General features: G+C 35.7%; 1 protein-coding gene across 1 annotated transcript in view; it reads left to right on the plus strand.

Annotated features, from left to right (window-relative positions):
• The window catches only part of LOC121874821 (neuroblastoma-amplified sequence-like), a 157,081-nt gene that overhangs the window by 22,559 nt on the left and 115,270 nt on the right, over nucleotides 1-19,252 (plus strand). The window contains exons 16-24 of the mRNA XM_042379106.1: nucleotides 1,434-1,638; nucleotides 3,207-3,338; nucleotides 4,338-4,496; nucleotides 10,458-10,606; nucleotides 14,168-14,335; nucleotides 15,055-15,058; nucleotides 15,650-15,861; nucleotides 17,698-17,810; nucleotides 18,149-18,324. Coding sequence (XP_042235040.1) covers nucleotides 1,434-1,638; nucleotides 3,207-3,338; nucleotides 4,338-4,496; nucleotides 10,458-10,606; nucleotides 14,168-14,335; nucleotides 15,055-15,058; nucleotides 15,650-15,861; nucleotides 17,698-17,810; nucleotides 18,149-18,324 — 1,318 coding nt within the window. The remainder of the gene's footprint in view (nucleotides 1-1,433; nucleotides 1,639-3,206; nucleotides 3,339-4,337; nucleotides 4,497-10,457; nucleotides 10,607-14,167; nucleotides 14,336-15,054; nucleotides 15,059-15,649; nucleotides 15,862-17,697; nucleotides 17,811-18,148; nucleotides 18,325-19,252) is intronic.

Below are 19,252 nucleotides of genomic sequence, written 5' to 3' on the forward strand. Positions count from 1 at the left end.
AGTTTTGGAGATCAATTATTAAGCATGCAAGGCAACATTACTAATTTGGCATTTTTTAGTGTATGCTTCACTGCAATTTAAGTAATGATTTTTAAAATTTGATTACTAAAAAGGAATGTATCTCATGTGGGACTTTTTAATTTCACAGAAAAAAATATCAGCTTCTTATCCTTCTCTAGTGTTACCGTGTGACTCCATTATGGAGATTTTATTTTTTATTCTTTTATTTTCTTTAGCAGTTATGAGATGTGGTTGAACTTCATTAATCATTTAAACATTTCTTTAAAAAAATAAAATAAATATATATCTCGTTACTTGGCTGTAAGGGGTGTTGTTGGTGGAGCGGTAACATACGTATCTCTCACAGTGTCCTGAATTCAATCCCTGGTCCAGGACAGATGTGAGAATAGTGTTATGCAGTGTGACACTATCAAAGATGGCAAGTTTTCTCTGGGTACTCCAGTTTTCTTTTATACTGACACTGGACAATGCAGTTCATAACAAAGTACTGTAATAAAAAACAGATCATTTGTGTGAACGGCTAGTAAGCTGATAAGTGGTGAAATGGTAAATTGAAATTGTGTCTTTGTTAGATATTTCAGTATGGATGTATTCACTGTAAGTCACTCCCATACACTCATGTTCCGTTCAGCTTGTCCATATCAAATTTTGGTCATCTCTCACTTGTGCTTTATCCATACTAAAGCCATTTTATTCTATTGTTATTTACCATTCTACCAGATATCTGCTTATTAGCCATTTGGGAAATTGGTCTGCTCTTAATTACTTTGTTGTGATATTTATTATCTGGTGTAAGTGCAAGCGGAAATTGTAATGCCCAGTGCCGGATTTAGACCTGTGGAGGCCCATGGACAGCCTCTTTGTGGAGGCCCCCCTCATTATAACTACCCAAGAGGGTGGGGTGGCGAGTGAAGCGAGCCTAAACATCTGGGAGTTCCGGGGGGCGCTGTAAGCCCCCGGGAAAATTTTGAAATTTGAACACTTCTTTGGAGAATTTTGAAGCCATATGCAGTTATATTGAGGAAATTAGAACATTGAGAAATATTTAATTAACTGTATATTTATTGATAGTGTACAAATTCCCAACACACACACACACACACACAAAAGTGAGACATGACTGGAGTCATTCATGTGGTTTCAAGTCGACCAGCCCTGATATGTGGAGGCCCCCAAATTGTGGAGGCCCCTGGGCAGGTGCCCACTTTGCCCACTCCTGAATCTGGCCCTGGTAATGCCTGGAGAAAACCTGTTGTGTTTGGTAGGGTCACTCTGGATAACACCCTTCTCACATCTGTCCCAAGATGAGGATTGAACCCAGGACATAAAAGTGAGTTGCCACTGCACCATCATTGTAGTCATTGTCTCAACAAAATATGGGTTATTTATTTTTACCATTATCATATTAACAGGGAAGCAGTTAATGAAGGAGAAGATGACCCAGCTGATTTCCTATATGCAGAGCGACCTGATATGGAGAAGTTTGAAGGAGTGAGTCTGACTGCGGAGAGTGTTAGTGAGTGGTATCAGGAGCGAGCACGGGAGATAGAGAGGTGTAGCCACTTTGTCGATGCATCACTGGACCTTCTGAAACTTGGGCGTGAGAGAGGTGTGATGGTAAGACATTTCTGCCTATTTTATTATGGTTATTGAAAGGTTTACCCATGGAGGTAATCAATGGAGATGTGGTTGACTCCTACCCTACCTATATGTTAACCCTTTCTTGTGAAAGATAATGATAGATATTTATACAGTAAAATCATCATACAAGTCCTTAGTTTTAGAAAGTAAGGTTTTCCTCAGTTTTATGAAGTACATGTAATGCCATTTTTGGGTTATGCAGTAAGTACTATTAGGTAAGAGTTCATAAATAATGGAGACAGCTTAAGAAATACTGTAGTAGACTTGCTATGTAGGATATTCTATTTATCTGGTTATTTATCTGTATATTTACTTAATTTTAGTGTGTCTTCTCTGAGGAGTGCATACTGGGTACTTGTATGGCACTTTGGAACTTTCCCAAACATTTGAACACATTTGAATTTCTACACATCATGTCTTTACTAAAACATTGCTAGGTAATTTGCCTTTGGAGATACACAGAAGCCTCCTGAGTTTAGGGTTAAAGGTCAGCTCTCTTGACCCAGAACACATTTTTTAGTGTATTATGTACCTTTAGCAGTACAGTAGTTGGCTGAGTGAGTGTCATGGATTTACTAACTAAAAAAAAAGTTCTATCCAGAATAGGCAGAGAATTGAGCAACTTGCTTTTGCCCTTCTCATCATCTTCAATGTTTTGCGGCCATTTTACATGTTTGCATGGGTTAGCTATTCCCGCTGCAAAGTCTATTACACTCTCTCATGTCAGGTTCTTAACTCTGATGTTACAACCTTTATATAAATCTTAAGACAAATGGGACAAAGTAATGTACAGTGACACTAAGTGAAGAAATGAATGCATATGCTATGTTTGGTTAGGTTAGGATTACAGTGTATAATCATCTGGTAAAACAAGTATGGGTTTCTAATCTTCATGCGAGATGTAATTTTCAGATCGAAGAGTATACAGTACTTTGGTATTTAGATACTTAACCCATACTGTATTTTTTCAGTATTTAATGTAGGATCTATTTATAAAATAGATCAAAATCTTGTTAAAAATGTATTAGATAAAGCCTGTCAAAACAACTGCAAGGTACAGTGGGTCCCTGGACTATGAACAAGTTCCGTTCCTGAGGACGTTCTTAAGCCAGAAATGTACGTAAGTTGGAACACATACCCTATGCGCACTATATCATAGCCTAAGTCATTTTATACATCCTGAATCACTTAATTTAAGAGAAAAGAAAAAAATGGAATAACAAAATACAGTAAATGAAAGTAAATATTAAAGTTTAACCCTTACTTTGAAACCTGGGACTGTCTTGCATGTAGATATGGGCATTTGTAGAAGTGACAGAGGCTTTATTGAGATGAAACTGAAGATGGTGATTATGGTGTAGTTGTTAATAGGATTGGTTCTGGAGAATCTGCTTAGGTAGAGGGAACTGGTTCTGGAGTTGCTAGGAGTTGCTTGAGAGATGCTTCAGAGGTTGATGGGACAGGTTTTGACCGTTCTTTAGATACTGATTATTAATATTATATTATAGTACAATACAGTATTTACCATTGATTCATTGTTTCAGGATCTTGAAGAGCTTCATGACACACTGGATTCCTTAGAAGTCCTGGTGTATGAGGTTGGCCTCACTTTTATGACCCTTGATAAATACTCCAAGCTCTCTGATGATGACAAAATTGTTCAGCTCATGTCAACAGTAAGTTCACCTCTCACTCTTGGCTCTGTAAAGACTATATTGTCATATATACTGTAAATAGGATTGATTGCATCACATGCGAGATCATTGTACATGAGTCATAGCAGGCTTGCTATTTAAGATAAAAAGGTGGAGTTTGTTGCATTAGTATTGTAAGTAAATTATCTACAAATAGTTTTATATGAGTAATCAAGGTAGAATAATTATTTCTATACGTAAGCGCCACATTATCACCATGTGGTGCAATCTCCTTGCACTTTTTACGTTCTTCCACCCCTCCACCCTTACCAGCAACATAAAGCATGGTTCAAAACTATCACAACACTGTTATGAATAACTGAAATCACTGCAAGGGAAATGTAGGTCAAGGTTATGTCCTGCATCATTGAAGCACAAAAGGGAGACTGGTGTGGTAACCGAACCTTGGAGGGCAGTCTCCATAGTTGCCAGATCGCGCCGACATTGGCAAATGTGCGCCCTGCTTATCTAGCATCAAACACAACAATAAAGTTATTTTATTTTAATTTTTTATTTTATATGCAAATTTGTGTATAAAAACCCCAAAGGAATAATTTATATCATGCAATTTTGCGTATGAAAACCCCAAGAGTCTTGAGCATTCACTTTATGCAATTTCAATTCATGTGAGGTTTTCGCGGAATGTAACCCTCGTATATAGCAAGGGTTAGGCGTATGGACTCATCAGCCCCAGCTTGTTTGCAGGTTTACTGTGGTAGTAGTAAAATGATATGAAGCTTTTATGAAGTTCAAACATTAGTGTTAAGCCTTTGATAGAAGACTGTGGTAAAGGGGTGATGGAAAATGATGTAAATATTACCCAGCTCTAGTTATTGGAAAAAAAAAATGCTAAATAGGAAATAAGAATGGAAATCTTTGCTTTCTCTTTGCCTTATACTGTATAAATTTTTAGATTTGTTTTTGTAAACAAATCTTTCAATATACAAGGGTACCTTTAACATATTGTGGTTTGATCACCAGAGCACTCCAGAAACCTACATCCAAAACATTCGTCGGTGGCTTCTGCCCTTCCTGGCCCGGTGTGAGAAGTGGTGTCCTGGCAGTGCTCAGATACTCCTGCGGACATATGTAGTGACCACAGCCAAACAAGATCTTGGTCTGCCGCTGAAAATATTACAAGTGAGTTATTAAAATTGTCATCCAAGTTCACATAGGTTCAGTATATGAGTATACATAGACAGTTTATTCTTATAGTATACACACAATGGTAAACAGTAATGGGACTCAGTCAAAGATAACTCAAGAAAGCTGTTGAGAACTTAATGGTTTGTGATTTTTCATAAAGTTTATTTTTTTATTTTAGTACAGTAATATCTCTGTTAGCTGGAATCCCTCAAACCTGGAACTCTTTGATAGCAGGAATTGAAATTTTGCGATTTTGTGAGGCAAATTTTTCTGATACCAGGAAAATTCTGGGGGTGGGGGAGCTTTGAGAGAAGATTAAGTGCATTTTCTGGAAATTCCGAGAATATTTTTCTGGTACCCAAAGAATTCCGGAGATGGGGGACATTTTTCCGAGTTCAAGAGATGATGTACAGTAATGGGTAATTTCTGGAACTTCTGAGAACATTTTTCCGTTACCAGGAAAATTCCAGGGATGGGAGAATATTTTTCCGGGTTCGAGAGATGATGTTAATGGGCAATTTTTGGAACTTCTGAGAAAATTTTTCTGCTACAGTCAGTTCTGCTATAACGCGATAGTTGTGTTTTTGTAAAACATTGTGTTATAAAAATTCGTGTAATAGAAATAACAGGGCTTATGGAGAAAATAGGGTTAGGTGCAGATTACTCCAAATGGAAAAAAAATTTCGTAGTTAGCCTAACACAAAGGATAGCACAGTCTAAATAAATGTTACATTCATATCTAATAATGAAATCATACAGTAAATGTTACACTTTACCTTGAGAAAATATGAATATAACTTGATGGGGGAGAAGGTTGATGTTGAGGTTGATGAGTCATGAAACATCAAGCTTTTCTTCAAGTATTATAGCCTTTATTTTTCGATCACCACCGGAAATGCGATCACCAGAATGCTTCCCGGAGATATTCTTCTTTTCCATAGTCACAAAATTGGAGAACAGTAATCAGAATTCACTGAGGACGCTTAAAAACTTCACACGTGTTTCAAACTGAAAGTGTGGAGTAAACAGAGCGAGCGGGTCTAAAACGCTATGTATTTTGTTTTTCTCTCTTATTTAAAATTTTACAATTTACATATACTGTACAGGTATACTGTATACATAAATATTACATAAATTATTTCTGCAATTGTTCACAAACAAAACACATAAATCAATTGAACATGTGATGTCGAACGTGAACTGTAAACACTGCATAATCCCGCGCCAAGCCACAACACTGTACAGTACACTTTAAACGCTACGTATTTAGTTTTTCTTTTATTTAAATTTTTACAATTTACATATATATATATAAGTAAATTGTAATTTACATATTATTCATATTATGCTACAGCGCCCACAAAACATAAGAAACGTTTGAGTCCCCCAGTAGAGATGTCCGTTCTCTATCCACTTCAGGATGTCTTAGTCCTCCGTTTTCTTTTTGTGTACTTGCTCAGGGACTCAAGTATTTCTGTATATAACACAGGATGATAAGGGAATTTTAAATTATGAGTGAATGAATTTATTATACAGTGATCAATTAACATAGTTTTGATGTGTTTAAGTAGTATTCAGGCGCCTTCAGCCTAGTAATGTTACGACATTCGTATCACTCACTGTAAACCACGAATTCCACCCATACAGTACACAGAGAGAGAGAGAGGCCAAGCGCTCTGTTTACATCACACACTCATAAATATTACATACCGTATATCTCGGCCTATTTTATAATCACAGTCATGTACTGAATATTCTATGTAAAAAATATAAATTTTAAAAGAATTATTTATAGTGCGGTCGACTTCCTACACAAAGACGGGCTATAAATAACCTACATATCTGCTCTCCATCTATTACCCTCTGTTCTCAGAGAGAAGGTCGTGGTAAATAACTTTTGTTTGTTTATTTTCATTGTTTGTCTAATTTATCATGTTGTATCAAAGTAATATTACTAAAATTTTTAGGCAGCTACCAAACAGGGAGATACTACCGCCTGGGAAGATATTGGAAGCATAATGTACAGTATTGTCTAATGGTAGATCCTACTTCCATATGGCATCACGAAAATTGTGACCAAGTACAGTATTACCCCGCCTAACGCGGTTTCACTTAACGCGTTTTATCATATACGCGGTGCCTCGCCAGAGCTGAACTTTCACTTAGCACAGATTTTTTCCACATATACGCGGTGAGTGTCCGGCTCGAGACGCTATTTTTAGACTTGCCCCACCCGCCACCCTGCCTGACTGCCTGTTTTAGCTCATAAAATTCATACAAATTACCTGGCCAGAATATAATTTACATTGCTGGAATTCTTATAATTTGGTGATCATTTTGAATATAAACATCATATATTTTGCATTAGACATACAAATTTTAGATAAAATTTTTTCTCTGAGTAACTATGTTATCTTTTGTGCAAAATATATGACATTTATATTCAAAATATTCCTGGTCTTACAAGGAATCCAGCAATGTCAATTATATTATCCTAACTTTAGTTTGAGGTATTATTTATTACAAAAAAGTTAAGTATTCTGGTTTTCCCACACATCTCCTTGGGACGGTTGGTGGGGGGTGGGGGGGAGGGAGGGACCGACCGACCATCTGTTACCCTGTGAAGAATATATTTTTTTTTTTATTAACTGAAGATATTTGTTTTAGCTCATAAAATTCATACAAATTACCCGGTCAGAATATAATTTACATTGCTGGAATTCTTATAATTTGATGATCATTTTGAATATAAACATCATATATTTTGCATTAGACATACAAATTTTAGATAAAATGTTTTCTGAGTAAGTATGTTATCTTTTGTGCAAAATATATGACATTTATATTCAAAATATTCCTGGTCTTACAAGGAATCCAGCAATGTCAATTATATTATCCTAACTTTAATCTGAGGTATTATTTAATACAAAATGTTAAAATTTATTTTTTTCACCCCACATCTCTTGAAGGGAGGATTGGGACTGACCGCGCAGTTGGAAGAGGGGGGAGGCAAGGTGGGGTACTTTGATTGACAGATAGTGTTGTTAAGATTATTTTTTTTTTTATTAACTGAAGATATTTGTTTTAGCTCATAAAATTCATACAAATTACCCGGTCAGAATATAATTTACATTGCTGGAATTCTTATAATTTGGTGATCATTTTGAATATAAACATCATATATTTTGCATTAGACATACAAATTTTAGATAAAAATTTTTCTCTGAGTAACTATGTTATCTTTTGTGCAAAATATATGACATTTATATTCAAAATATTCCTGGTCTTACAAGGAATCCAGCAATGTCAATTGTATTATCCTAACTTTAGTTTGAGGTATTATTTATTAAAATTTAGTGGTTTTCCCCCAAAAATTTCTCAGAGAGGGAAGAGCCGGCAGTGTAGTGTGAGAGGGGGAGGGAGTTGAGTCCATTATTTGAATGGACATTAACTTGGCGACTGTATTTCTCTATTTCTCTTAAGTATTAATTGTGTGCATGTACCATCATAAAATTAAGATGTTATTTTTACTACAACATAGTTATGTGTCTTCAAAAAGTGGAGTTTGGGGGTCGGGCCGGTTTCTATTGGAATTAATCCCATATGTTCTGTTGTTCACTTAACGCGGATTTCACTTAACACGGGACCCTCTGGGTTCTATTGACCGCGTTAAGTGGGGTACAACTGTATTTATATATATATATATATATATATATATATATATATATATATATATATATATATATATATATATATATATATATATATATATATATATATATATATAAATTGTAATTTACATATTATTCATATTATGCTAGAGCGCCCACAAAACATGAGAAACGTTTGAGTCCCCCAGTAGAGATGTCCGTTCTCTATCCACTCCAGGATGTCCGTTTTCTTTTTGTGTACTCGCTCAGGGACTCAAGTATTTCTGTATATGACACAGGATGATAAGGGAATTTGAATTTATTTGTTTTTATTTATTTATAATATACTGTAATATATTAAATATACTGCAAGTATTTTCTTTAATTTATATACGTGTTTCGCGAAAAAGGGAGGCTACATTTATGGTGATCGTTAAGGACCAAACTCCGAATCCATGACGTGACTTCTGTTCATTATTTATATCCTAAATTTACCACTGTAGGTAGTTTCAAGAATTAATGCAGTCATTTACTGAATATTCTTTGCAAAAAAATAAATTTTAAATGAATTATTTATAAGAGATAAGTATTATGATCAGTAAATATACAGATATGCATTACTGACCACCTCCGAACACAAAGACGGCTAAAAATAGCCACAGGCGGTCACAGTCAAGGTCACTTTCCCTTTCTTGTCACTGGCAAATGGGGGAGGGGGTGGGTGATGATAGCAGCTGTGTTTATTACCGGGGTATATTGTTCTTTTACGGTATGTTAGACAGGTTTATAATACATTTTTATTATTTTAATATACCGGTAATCTTCATTTTAATCCAGCTTCCCAAAAGTAAGTTTCAGTATAAAATAATTAGTGGTAGGACCTTGTGAGTAGTTTACTGTGTACATAAATAGTACATAAATTATTTCTGCAATTCTTCACAAACAAAACACATAACTCAATTGAACATGTGATGTCGAATGTGAACTGTAAACACTGCATAACCCCGCACCAAGCCATAACAACCGTTCGAGTGGAATCGCGTTAGAGCAAACGAGTTCGCATTTTACAAATATTGTTCCTCTATTCATCAATCGCGTTAGAGCTAATCCGCGTTGTCAAAACACGCGTTATAGCAGAACTCACTGTATCTGGAAAATTCCGGGGAAGAGGAATTTTTTTCCGGGTTTGAGAGAGCTGTCTCGTTACCCGGAAATCTCTCATTGCCGGAAGTGCTCTGCACCAACAGAGATATCATTGTATAAGAAGCAGTATTAGGAAACTTGACCTCATATAAATGAATATGTGCCTGTTCTCTTGAAAATGTTTGTAGGTGACATATTGTACTGTACTGTACCAGCTTATACTGATAAAGATAGATAGAAAGATATATATTCAAAAGAATGATCATGTAAATGTGCATTTATAGTTTAATAACAGTACTGTACTGTACAGTACTTATATTACAACTTGGAACATAAATAAGTTTATATTAGAGTAAATACTTAAAGAGTGGGGGATTTACTCTCCCTGAAGGTGTTCTGGGAGGTTGATGAAATTTTTAGAGGAAATTACAGTGTTAGATGGACTTGTTTAAGCTGAAATACATAGTAAGTGAAGGGAATTTGATGTAACGTTCACTTATAGTATGCATGTGTTATGGCTCAGACATAACAAATACCTTGCCCAAATTTTGCCCTCATAAATTGTCCCATTTACTGAATCTACATCGTACTCACAAGAGTTAGTGTTAATATGGAAACATTCAGTAGTTTGATGACAGTACAGTACAATAGTACTTATATTACATCTTAGACCACAAATTATGAGTAAACTCTCCAAAGATTTTCAGAGGGTGGACTTTGGTTGTATTATATTGATTTCACTTATACAGTATTGTAGTGGCCTTGTCTATGAACACAACACCTGGCATACACAAGTACAACATGTGTATTGTTAAAGGTATAGATGGGTGATGGGAGAAAGTATCAGGAAAACAAATGTATTGGTCACTGGCTGTTGTAGATGCATACATATAAATACTCTTAATATTAAAGCAACATGTGCATGAAGTCACTGAAAACTTAACTTAAACTATATTAACTCTTAACCCTTGCGTAATTTAAATAAAATATTAAACATGGCGTCTCCGTAATAAAGGGGTTAAATGCCAGTTTTCTGTGATTTTCTTTACAGCTTCTTTTGTATACTGTAATGAGAAATATTTTTTATGACTGTATGTGTGAGCCTTGTTTTATAGATTATGAATATATTAGAATCTCTGTGACAATTGGAATATTATTTCAGCATTCTCGACCCGATCAACATGCACAGATCATCCCATCTGCAGAGGAGATGATGACCATTGCTATTGATTGTGTGTACGCTTGTGAGAAAGAGAATCAACTTCCTAGAGCTTTTGCCATTCTTGAATGTCTCCCAGAGAGGGAGTCTGGGTGAGTATTAGACATGTGGTAGGTTAGCTCTATGTATACAGTCATGCGCGGTTAACGTCGTAGGTACGTTCTTGGAAACGTGACGTTAACCGAAATGGACGTTGTCCGATCATCACATAAACTTTGTATTTATACTTACGTGTATGTGGAATACTATATACGTACATATACACTTTTACTCTTAAATCACTACTGTAATGTGGTACAGGTGATTAATTTTTATATCTTGTGCAAAATACATGACATTTATATAAAAATTATTCACTGTTTTACAAGGATTCCAGCAACGCCGGGCAGATGGGGGAGAGAGAGGGTGGGAGCGAGCGAGGGGGCGTGGGGGGAGGGGAGGTAGTACGTTTGACAGTTGGCCCAGGTCTAACGTGTGTATATTTATCAGTTCTTAAGTGACTAAGCTTCTCTCTTATAAAAAGCCAGTGAAATGACCTGGGTGAATATAATTAACATTGCTGGGATTCTTGTAACATACTGATTAATTTGAATATAAACATGCTATAATTTGCGCTAGACAAAACAATTTTAGTACCGTAATCAAATTATTACATGTGCTCTCCAGCTTTGCACTAAGGTCATTTATTTCTATTACGTTTCTTTTAGTATGGTGTGTGCATGTAAATGGATGAAAATAAACGAAGAAATCTATGTAAATCTACCCAAAAATACAGTTGAAAAACTTTTGTATAAAATGTACTACAGTACTGTACACTAATGTACAAAAATTTTTATCTCTTGAGCAAAATATATGACGTTTATATTCAAATTATTGGCTGTCTTGCAAGGATTCCAGCAATGCAAATTATAATCTCCTAACTTTAGTCTGAGATATTATAAAAGATAAAAGCTGTAAGCCTAAAAGGCAAGGGAGGGAGGGAGGGACTGACGGAGCCAGCCAGTCAGCGAGGGGTTGGGGGGGGGTTGAGGTGATAAGTTTGAGCCGAAGGTCTCTGTGTTTATTTAACAGTCCTACTAAGCTTCTCTCATTTTAAAATGCCAGTGATATGACCTAGGAGAATATAATTAACATTGCTGGGATTCTTGTAAGATACTGATTTATTTGAATATAAACATGTTGTAATTCGCACTAGACATAACAATTTTAGTACCGTAATCAAATTAGTACATGTGCACTCCAGCTTTGCACTAAGGTCATTTATTTCTTTTACGTTTATTTTAGTATGGTGTGTGCATGTAAATGGATGAAAATAAATGAAGAAATTTATGTAAATCTACCCAAAAATACAGTTGAAAAACTTTTTATAAAATGTACTACAGTATTGTACACTAATGTACTACATTTCTTATATCTTGAGCAAAATATATGATGCTTATATTCAAATTAATCTCTGTCTTGCAAGGATTTCAGCAATGCAAATTATATTATCCTAACTTTAGTCTGAGATATTATATAAAATAAACATAAAGAAATCACCAATCTTTTGTCTGGGTACACAAGAAGGGTGGGAAGAGGGGGGGGGAGGGGTGACAGAATGTCTGGCGTTTGTTTGTTTATTTATTTGAGATAAGATTTGACAGTTGGCGCTGAAGGCCTGCGTGTTTATTTATCATTACTTAAGAGTGACTAAGCTCTTCTCATAATTTGCCACCCAAACGACCTGGGTGAATATAACTTACATTGGTGGGATTCTTGTAAGATAGTAATTTATTTGAATACCTGTATAAACAAGCTATATTTGCAATAGACATAACAATTTTAGTACCGTAATCATTTAGTACATGTACAATACAGGTTTGCACTTAGGTCCATTGTTACTGTACAATATTGACTAAATTCACTAGATAACGTCCACCTGGCAGCACAATCTAGAAGAATACGCGATGCATACGTGACTGTGCCAGCTCTAGGGTCATTTAGGTTCGCTACGTCCCATTATTTGAATGTTTTTTTTTTTTTCTATTTACATTTTAGTTTATTCCTTGATAGAGGAAGCGGGATCCTAGTGCTGTCACTTGGTACCCCTGTACCATAACACCAGAAGCAACTGGCCAGTGTCACAAGTATATACAGTACAGTACAGTCATCCCTTGGTTATCGCGCCTAATTGGGACCCCGCCGATAACGAAAGTACAGAACCTATGGGATTTATTCTAATTGGTTCCAGGCACCCAAGACCTAACCCCAAGTTTCCCATTTTACAACCATTTATACCCACTATATATATATATAATGTTGTAAGTAAATATCATAACACACATAGGCATGGCTGGGTTTATGCAGTGATGAAAAGAATGCGTATACTGTAGTCCACATGTAGCTATGCTTTTTTTATTGGTCCCCATCATACTGAGAGTCCGTTTTCTCTCATCAGGATGCACAGTCTCCGTTTTCTCTCTTAAATCTTAGAGAGTGCAAGACTTCACTGTTCTTAGTAATGCCACAGAATTTGAAGTGCAACCTAATACCACTAACAACTGGAGGTGCAATTGTTGAGGCAACTAGATATGTCGGATTACAAGCTGTGTTATTGTCAATTTGTAGGTGAAAGATTTTATCCTCAATAGATGTAGGTTAACATTACACCTGGAGCAAAAAAGCCTAGGGAGGAAGCATATTCCTTTAACACATAATATCTGACCAGTATGGGGAGGATAATCGTGTCTCTGTCAGGGGTGCGTGGAGTGCTGCTGGTCCAGCAGGCGTCCACGGATTTTTTTTGAGACGCAGACGTATATGCGATCGGACGTTGTTCAGTCAGACGTTAACCGGCGCATGACTCTACTTGGACAAACAGTATCACAAGTATCCAACTGAAAAACTTGCAATGAATTTCACATTTGTATATGAAATGAGACTCATCAAGTTTGTGTATTTTAATGTAGGAGTAACCATCAATACTGACAGTGACATTCATACAGGAAGTCCTTTACATTTTGCAAAGTTGTGTCATGAAACTCCTCATGAAAAGTGTTAATACTGTAGAGAAATAAAAGAGGCTACATCACAAAGAAGAGTAGAAAGCGTATACTGTACTTTAAAACAATGAAGATACTACAGTAAATAAAGAACATACTTACTGTAAGTGAGAATAAGATGATATGAATACTCACCAGGACATAAAAAATTCCTTCACTCAAACTGATCCAGTAAGTGTGTATTTACAGCTAATCTCACTGAGAATATGAAATTATCTTGGAGACCTTTCCATTCATATACACAGTAATCATACAATTTTGAGATGGAATTCATTTGGGCTTCTGATGATGGATTTCCTGATGTTGAATTTTAGTTACAATATTTTTTATGCCATTTTAGCATTGTAAAATTTCCACACATGTATGTATGTATGTTATACAGTGTGTGTGTGTGTGTGTGTGTGTGTGTGTGTGTGTGTGTATGTATATATATATATATATATATATATATATATATATATATATATATATATATATATATATATATATATATATATATATATATATATATATATATATATATATATATATATATATATATATATATTATTTTTTACTGGCATAAAAGGTATTTTTTGTATAACTTCAAGTGTTCTCTGGTATTACAAGCAGAACAGAGAGCCTGGCCAAGCTACATGACCTGGCTGATGCTCTGGATGCTCATCTGACAGCTGCAGAACTACTTGTCAATGTGACTCCTTGTCAGCTGCGTCAGTTGCAGTCTGACCCTGATAAAGTCCGGGAAATATTCACCAAGCTTACCAGAGCTGCTGCAAGGAGGTAAGAAATGATCACACCATATTTTGTGTTGATAGTAACTGTGAATCATCTGTATAGGTTCTGTTCTCAGCTTCAACATAGTCATAAAGTTTACCTTTATTTATCAATACTATTTTTTGCTCCTTGCAACAAGTGCAAAAGACACATGGCTTTCTTCATGTGTTTGTACTCCTCTCCTTGAATGGCATGACAAGATTTTGCAGAAACTGTATTTTTATTTTGTAAATAGTTTTAACTTTCTCTCATTGTTTGTTTTTTGATGCGATAATGTTGATTTAGCATAAACTTTCTTTGAGAAGAACTTGAAAACATTACATATTGGTCTGTAGAACAAGTTGTTGGAATGTGTTTAGCCCAGTACAGGTACACTCTAAACTGTGATTTTTGTTTGTTTGCATATCTCATTATTAAAGGATGATGAGCCTAACACTGTGTACAGGCATTAATAGTATTATTTATGCTTATTGCAAGCATTGTTTTATTCTGCTAAACTTAGTTTGTTCACACTGTAACTAACATTGTACAGTACAGTACATATTGATTGTTTTATTATTTTGAGGCAGAACTAATTTCTCATTTAGAATTAGTTCAATCAATTGACTTACGATTTAATTAATTTATTAGAAGCAACAAGCCAAGTCACAAGACCATGTTGTCAGACACTAATACAGTGATACTTGTGTCCTCAGGAAATGCTATGACTTGTGATATGGATACAGTGATGTGAGTTGAGGACCCATGTTCTGACCTGTTTTCTGGATTTTAATTGTAAATCAGTAATTGACCATTGTGTTATGCAGCAACAAAAAATCTGCTAAGTATAGAGAGAGAAAGTGAACATGGGTTCCATAGGCCTTATGGCATATTCGAGACATGTAGCTTTACTAAGCTTTCAGCACCTAAGATGGCAGTATGGCACTTGACCACCTTTACTTTCCAATTGTAGAGTTAGGATCCCATTTACATCTGGAAGGACTCTTAGGACAGGTGGTGAGTGCTGTGTCCACTTGGCAGTTGCACCCTTCAGTTGGAAAGAGATAATTTACAAATTATTTTCTTTGAAATGTTTTGTAAACTGTTTTCAAAATGTTTTATCAATAATTTAATGATATTCCTACAGAGGCAGAACTTTGTGACGAGAATCTCAGTATTTCATATAAGTTTTCTTTAATAGACAGTTTTGTGGATCATTTAATTTAATTTAAGTTTGATTGAATACGATACTTACATTTGCTTTTGTACATCATCATAATGGTAGTGTGTGGGTTCCCTTGAACTACAGTAAATGAGTTTCAAAGTAATTTCACATTTCAGACATTGACAGAGGCCCTTCTTTGTTCTGGTATCAGTGAGAATATCCGGTTTGCTGGTGAGCTTTTAGAAACGCGAGTGGATCGGTCTCCAGTGAACAACCCATACCTGCAGCAGCTGCCATTTGCTAAAGCTGTGAGGCTGGTGATCATTGCTGCTACACATTATTGTAACTCCTCTGAGAGTCATGCTGATAAAGCTATGGAGTTGGCAATGTAAGATTGTTATTAGTTCCGTATGATGTTGATGGTTTATGGTTGATATACAGTACAGTACAGGGTAATTCACGGTCTGGTAGCCCGGGAGTTTCACTGATACAACCATTATTTATGACACAATAAACCTGAAAGAAAAACTTGAGAATATAAGATAAAAAATGATACCCAAATTACACAAAACACTAAGATATTATAAATTATGGATATACTATTAGCAATACTGTACTGTACTCTACTACTCTAGGGCTACCAGTGAGTGAGTAACCATTGTTGGATTGATAGACAGTATAAGGCTCAATATTATGTATTGAGTACAGTATCATAATGAATGCTCACTATGTTTTCATTATTGTTTTTCTCTATTTTTTATTTTGCTCGTCTTATTCCTTTCTCTTACCTTACCCTCTTTTGTAGGTTTCTCAGGTTGCTTTTCTTCCCAACAATCTTGCACTATTTTCTTCACCTTTATTCTTGTCTTGTATTTCCATTTCTTCCTCTTATACAGTAGTGATACATTATTTGGCAAGTTTTTTTTTTCCATGAGTATCTCTTCCCTGCCACTGCTCCTTTTATTGCTGTTACATCATCCATTTCCCCATCTTTCATTTCAAACAGATGTCTTCTCACGAACAGACTCTCTTGGCTCACTTACAGTACGATATACATATATTTAGCATGTCATTACAATTCGTGGATTTTTAAGTTGTGGCCTTAGATTATTTGCGGATGACACCCTGGGTGTACCCAAGAATGTCTGCGGGTAGTTTTAAAGTTGGCGGCGTTTTTGCGAGCTTTATGGCATCCCACAAGGTGTCTCTACTTCACTTCAGTCCAGGTTAAACACTTGTCCGTTTCACGTGTAGTTTCACATGTAAGCTACTCTGCTCTTTTAACAACTGTGCTCCTCGTGCTTGTGATGGCTCCCAAACGCCCTCAACCACCTTCATCCAGCTGCGGGAAGAGGTCCAAACAAGTGAAGAGAGAAAAGTTCATGTATTTCTCCCATACGTACCCGCTACCTAGCTCGTCATCTGCAGTTGTAAACTCCTCATTCCTTGCCATATTTTACTGGATATACTGTTATTATTAATGTTTATTGATAGCATAGTATTTAATAGTGATTAATCATGGCATTGTAATAATAATTATAATAATACTGTAATAATAATAATAATAATAATAATAATAATAATAATAATAATATTAATTAACGGTGTATTGAAAGAGCATGGCAGCCGGAAGGCTGAAAATATACATTTACATAATTGGGGTATGGGAACTTGGTTGACAAATAATATACAAGTAACATAAGTGATACAAATATGATATGTAATAACAAGGTGGGGAGAAGGTCATGCTACAGGTCATTTCAACATAGTAACAGTGCAAAAGGTTAGATTTAGATTGACTGGGAGTGAATACACTGGTTGATTACAAGTTGATAATTTTTACAATGGTTGGGACTGGGCCGTTCTTTTAGTGATCAGTACGTGCTCGTTTGGGCTGGATGCGGTTGTGGTGTCAAACAGCAGTACACAGACGAGCGATCTCGGGTGAAAGTAGGAGCCGGTGTCGAGGTTGGTGCAGAAGCTTCTCACCAAATTTGCAGATAAAGTCATGGTGATGGTCAGACAGATTCGAGAGGGTCAGTGTGTTGAGTGGATTTGGCAATTCGCGGCCATTTTGGGAACCAAATCCCCGTGGAATTTAATGGCATGCTGTTCTGTCTTCCTATAGTTTGTTGTATCCTTCATAATTTATCTTTCATTGTTGTTAAATTTATTTTACACTGGTTGGTGACTGGTAAGTTCTCAAAAATATTTTCTTCCTCAGGCAATGTCTTCGAATTATTGAATCGGAGAATGAAGACATCAAAAGGGAGAAGGATCTCATCGCAGCTCTTCAAATGTTGCCAGACTTTGGTATCCATAAACTTCCGCTGCAAGGTAATAAATACTTAATGTAAATGTTGGAATGAGAGATTTTTAATTATTATTTTATTGAAAGTACTTTAAACAAAATTTGTTTTGGTTTCATTTACAAAGTCCCTCTGTAGAATGAATTAATTTAATGTTCTTTCGTCATAAATATTGCCAAGCCATTGTTTATTTAATTTCCTTTAATAAAATGGCATATCTTTAGATATGTATGAATATAATTTTTTTTTTACATGATTTCTCAAGAAAAGTAAAGATTTTCAATCCATGTAAATTTTGATACTTTATAATTACCATGCAATCTTCATGTACTTGAATATTAATGATAATCATTATTGTGTATCTAGTTCGGTTGTGTGAGGATCGATTAGTTCTGATAGAGGAAGGATTGCAGACCAAGAAAGGCAGTTATCGTCATGGTTCTCGCCTGGTGCAGTTGGCAAGCTTGTTGCGTGTTTGTGGAACAGACACCCAGGCAAGGCAGGCGAAGGTCCTCACTCTTGTTGCCCAGGCAGCACTCAAGGTAGGTTGGGTCATCATTACTGATTCTTGGCTTTCTCCATTTAGTTAACATTTACTGTTATTTTTTGGGGTAATTTTTCTGCACCTTCTGTGAGAGTAAGTGTGACAGATATTACCATTACCATTGAGTTTGATACTTTATCTCAAAACCACTAGAAGACACAGATCATTGTCAAATGACCTCACACCTTGAACTTATCAATCACAGAGGCAGGAAGGAGACCTGGATAACATTCATTATTGTATACTATACAATTATATAATGTCTGTTTGCTGCAACATTCCACATCTCCTTCAAAGACTCACTCACTTATTACTGTATCTGGATAAATGTAGTCTTATGTGTGACATCCTTTCACAGCATTTAGTGTTTCAAGTGAAGGACATAAAACACACATGGTATATTTTTTCATTGTTACATGTAAATTGATTTGTATCATTGTACTTTACTGCAGTACAGTACAGTACTGTATTATAGAAACACTGAATTTTTTAAAGATTTTTGCATAGTTGGTAGGACTAGCATATGCTGTAGTTATGGCAATGTGTGTGTGTGTTCGTGTGTGCAACTTCCTCTCAGAAACCCCCATAAACATATTCAACATATTTGACTGGTTGAGGTAATGGTGCTTAACCCTTTCGTGTATGAGAGAAGTTTTAAGTCTTCCAGTTCCAAGGTCACATCTCTGAGGCCCCCAGGACAGGCAAGACAGCTTTATTAATTTCCCCCCAAAATTTGCTTTTATTGGTATAAACCATATGTCTTTGACTTTGTAGCTGGTTGTTCTGCAACATAAGCCCCCCCCCCCCCGCGCGCGCGCAAAAAAAACCAAACATGTTATATAGCTATTTTTCGTCACTTATAATAAACATGAGAGAAAAAAATACAATACGATCACAACCTCCTGGCTCAAAAAAGTCTGAGCCAT

This window comes from Homarus americanus, unplaced genomic scaffold (assembly GCF_018991925.1).
Source record: "Homarus americanus isolate GMGI-L3 unplaced genomic scaffold, GMGI_Hamer_2.0 scaffold56009, whole genome shotgun sequence".
Lineage (NCBI taxonomy): Eukaryota > Metazoa > Arthropoda > Malacostraca > Decapoda > Nephropidae > Homarus > Homarus americanus.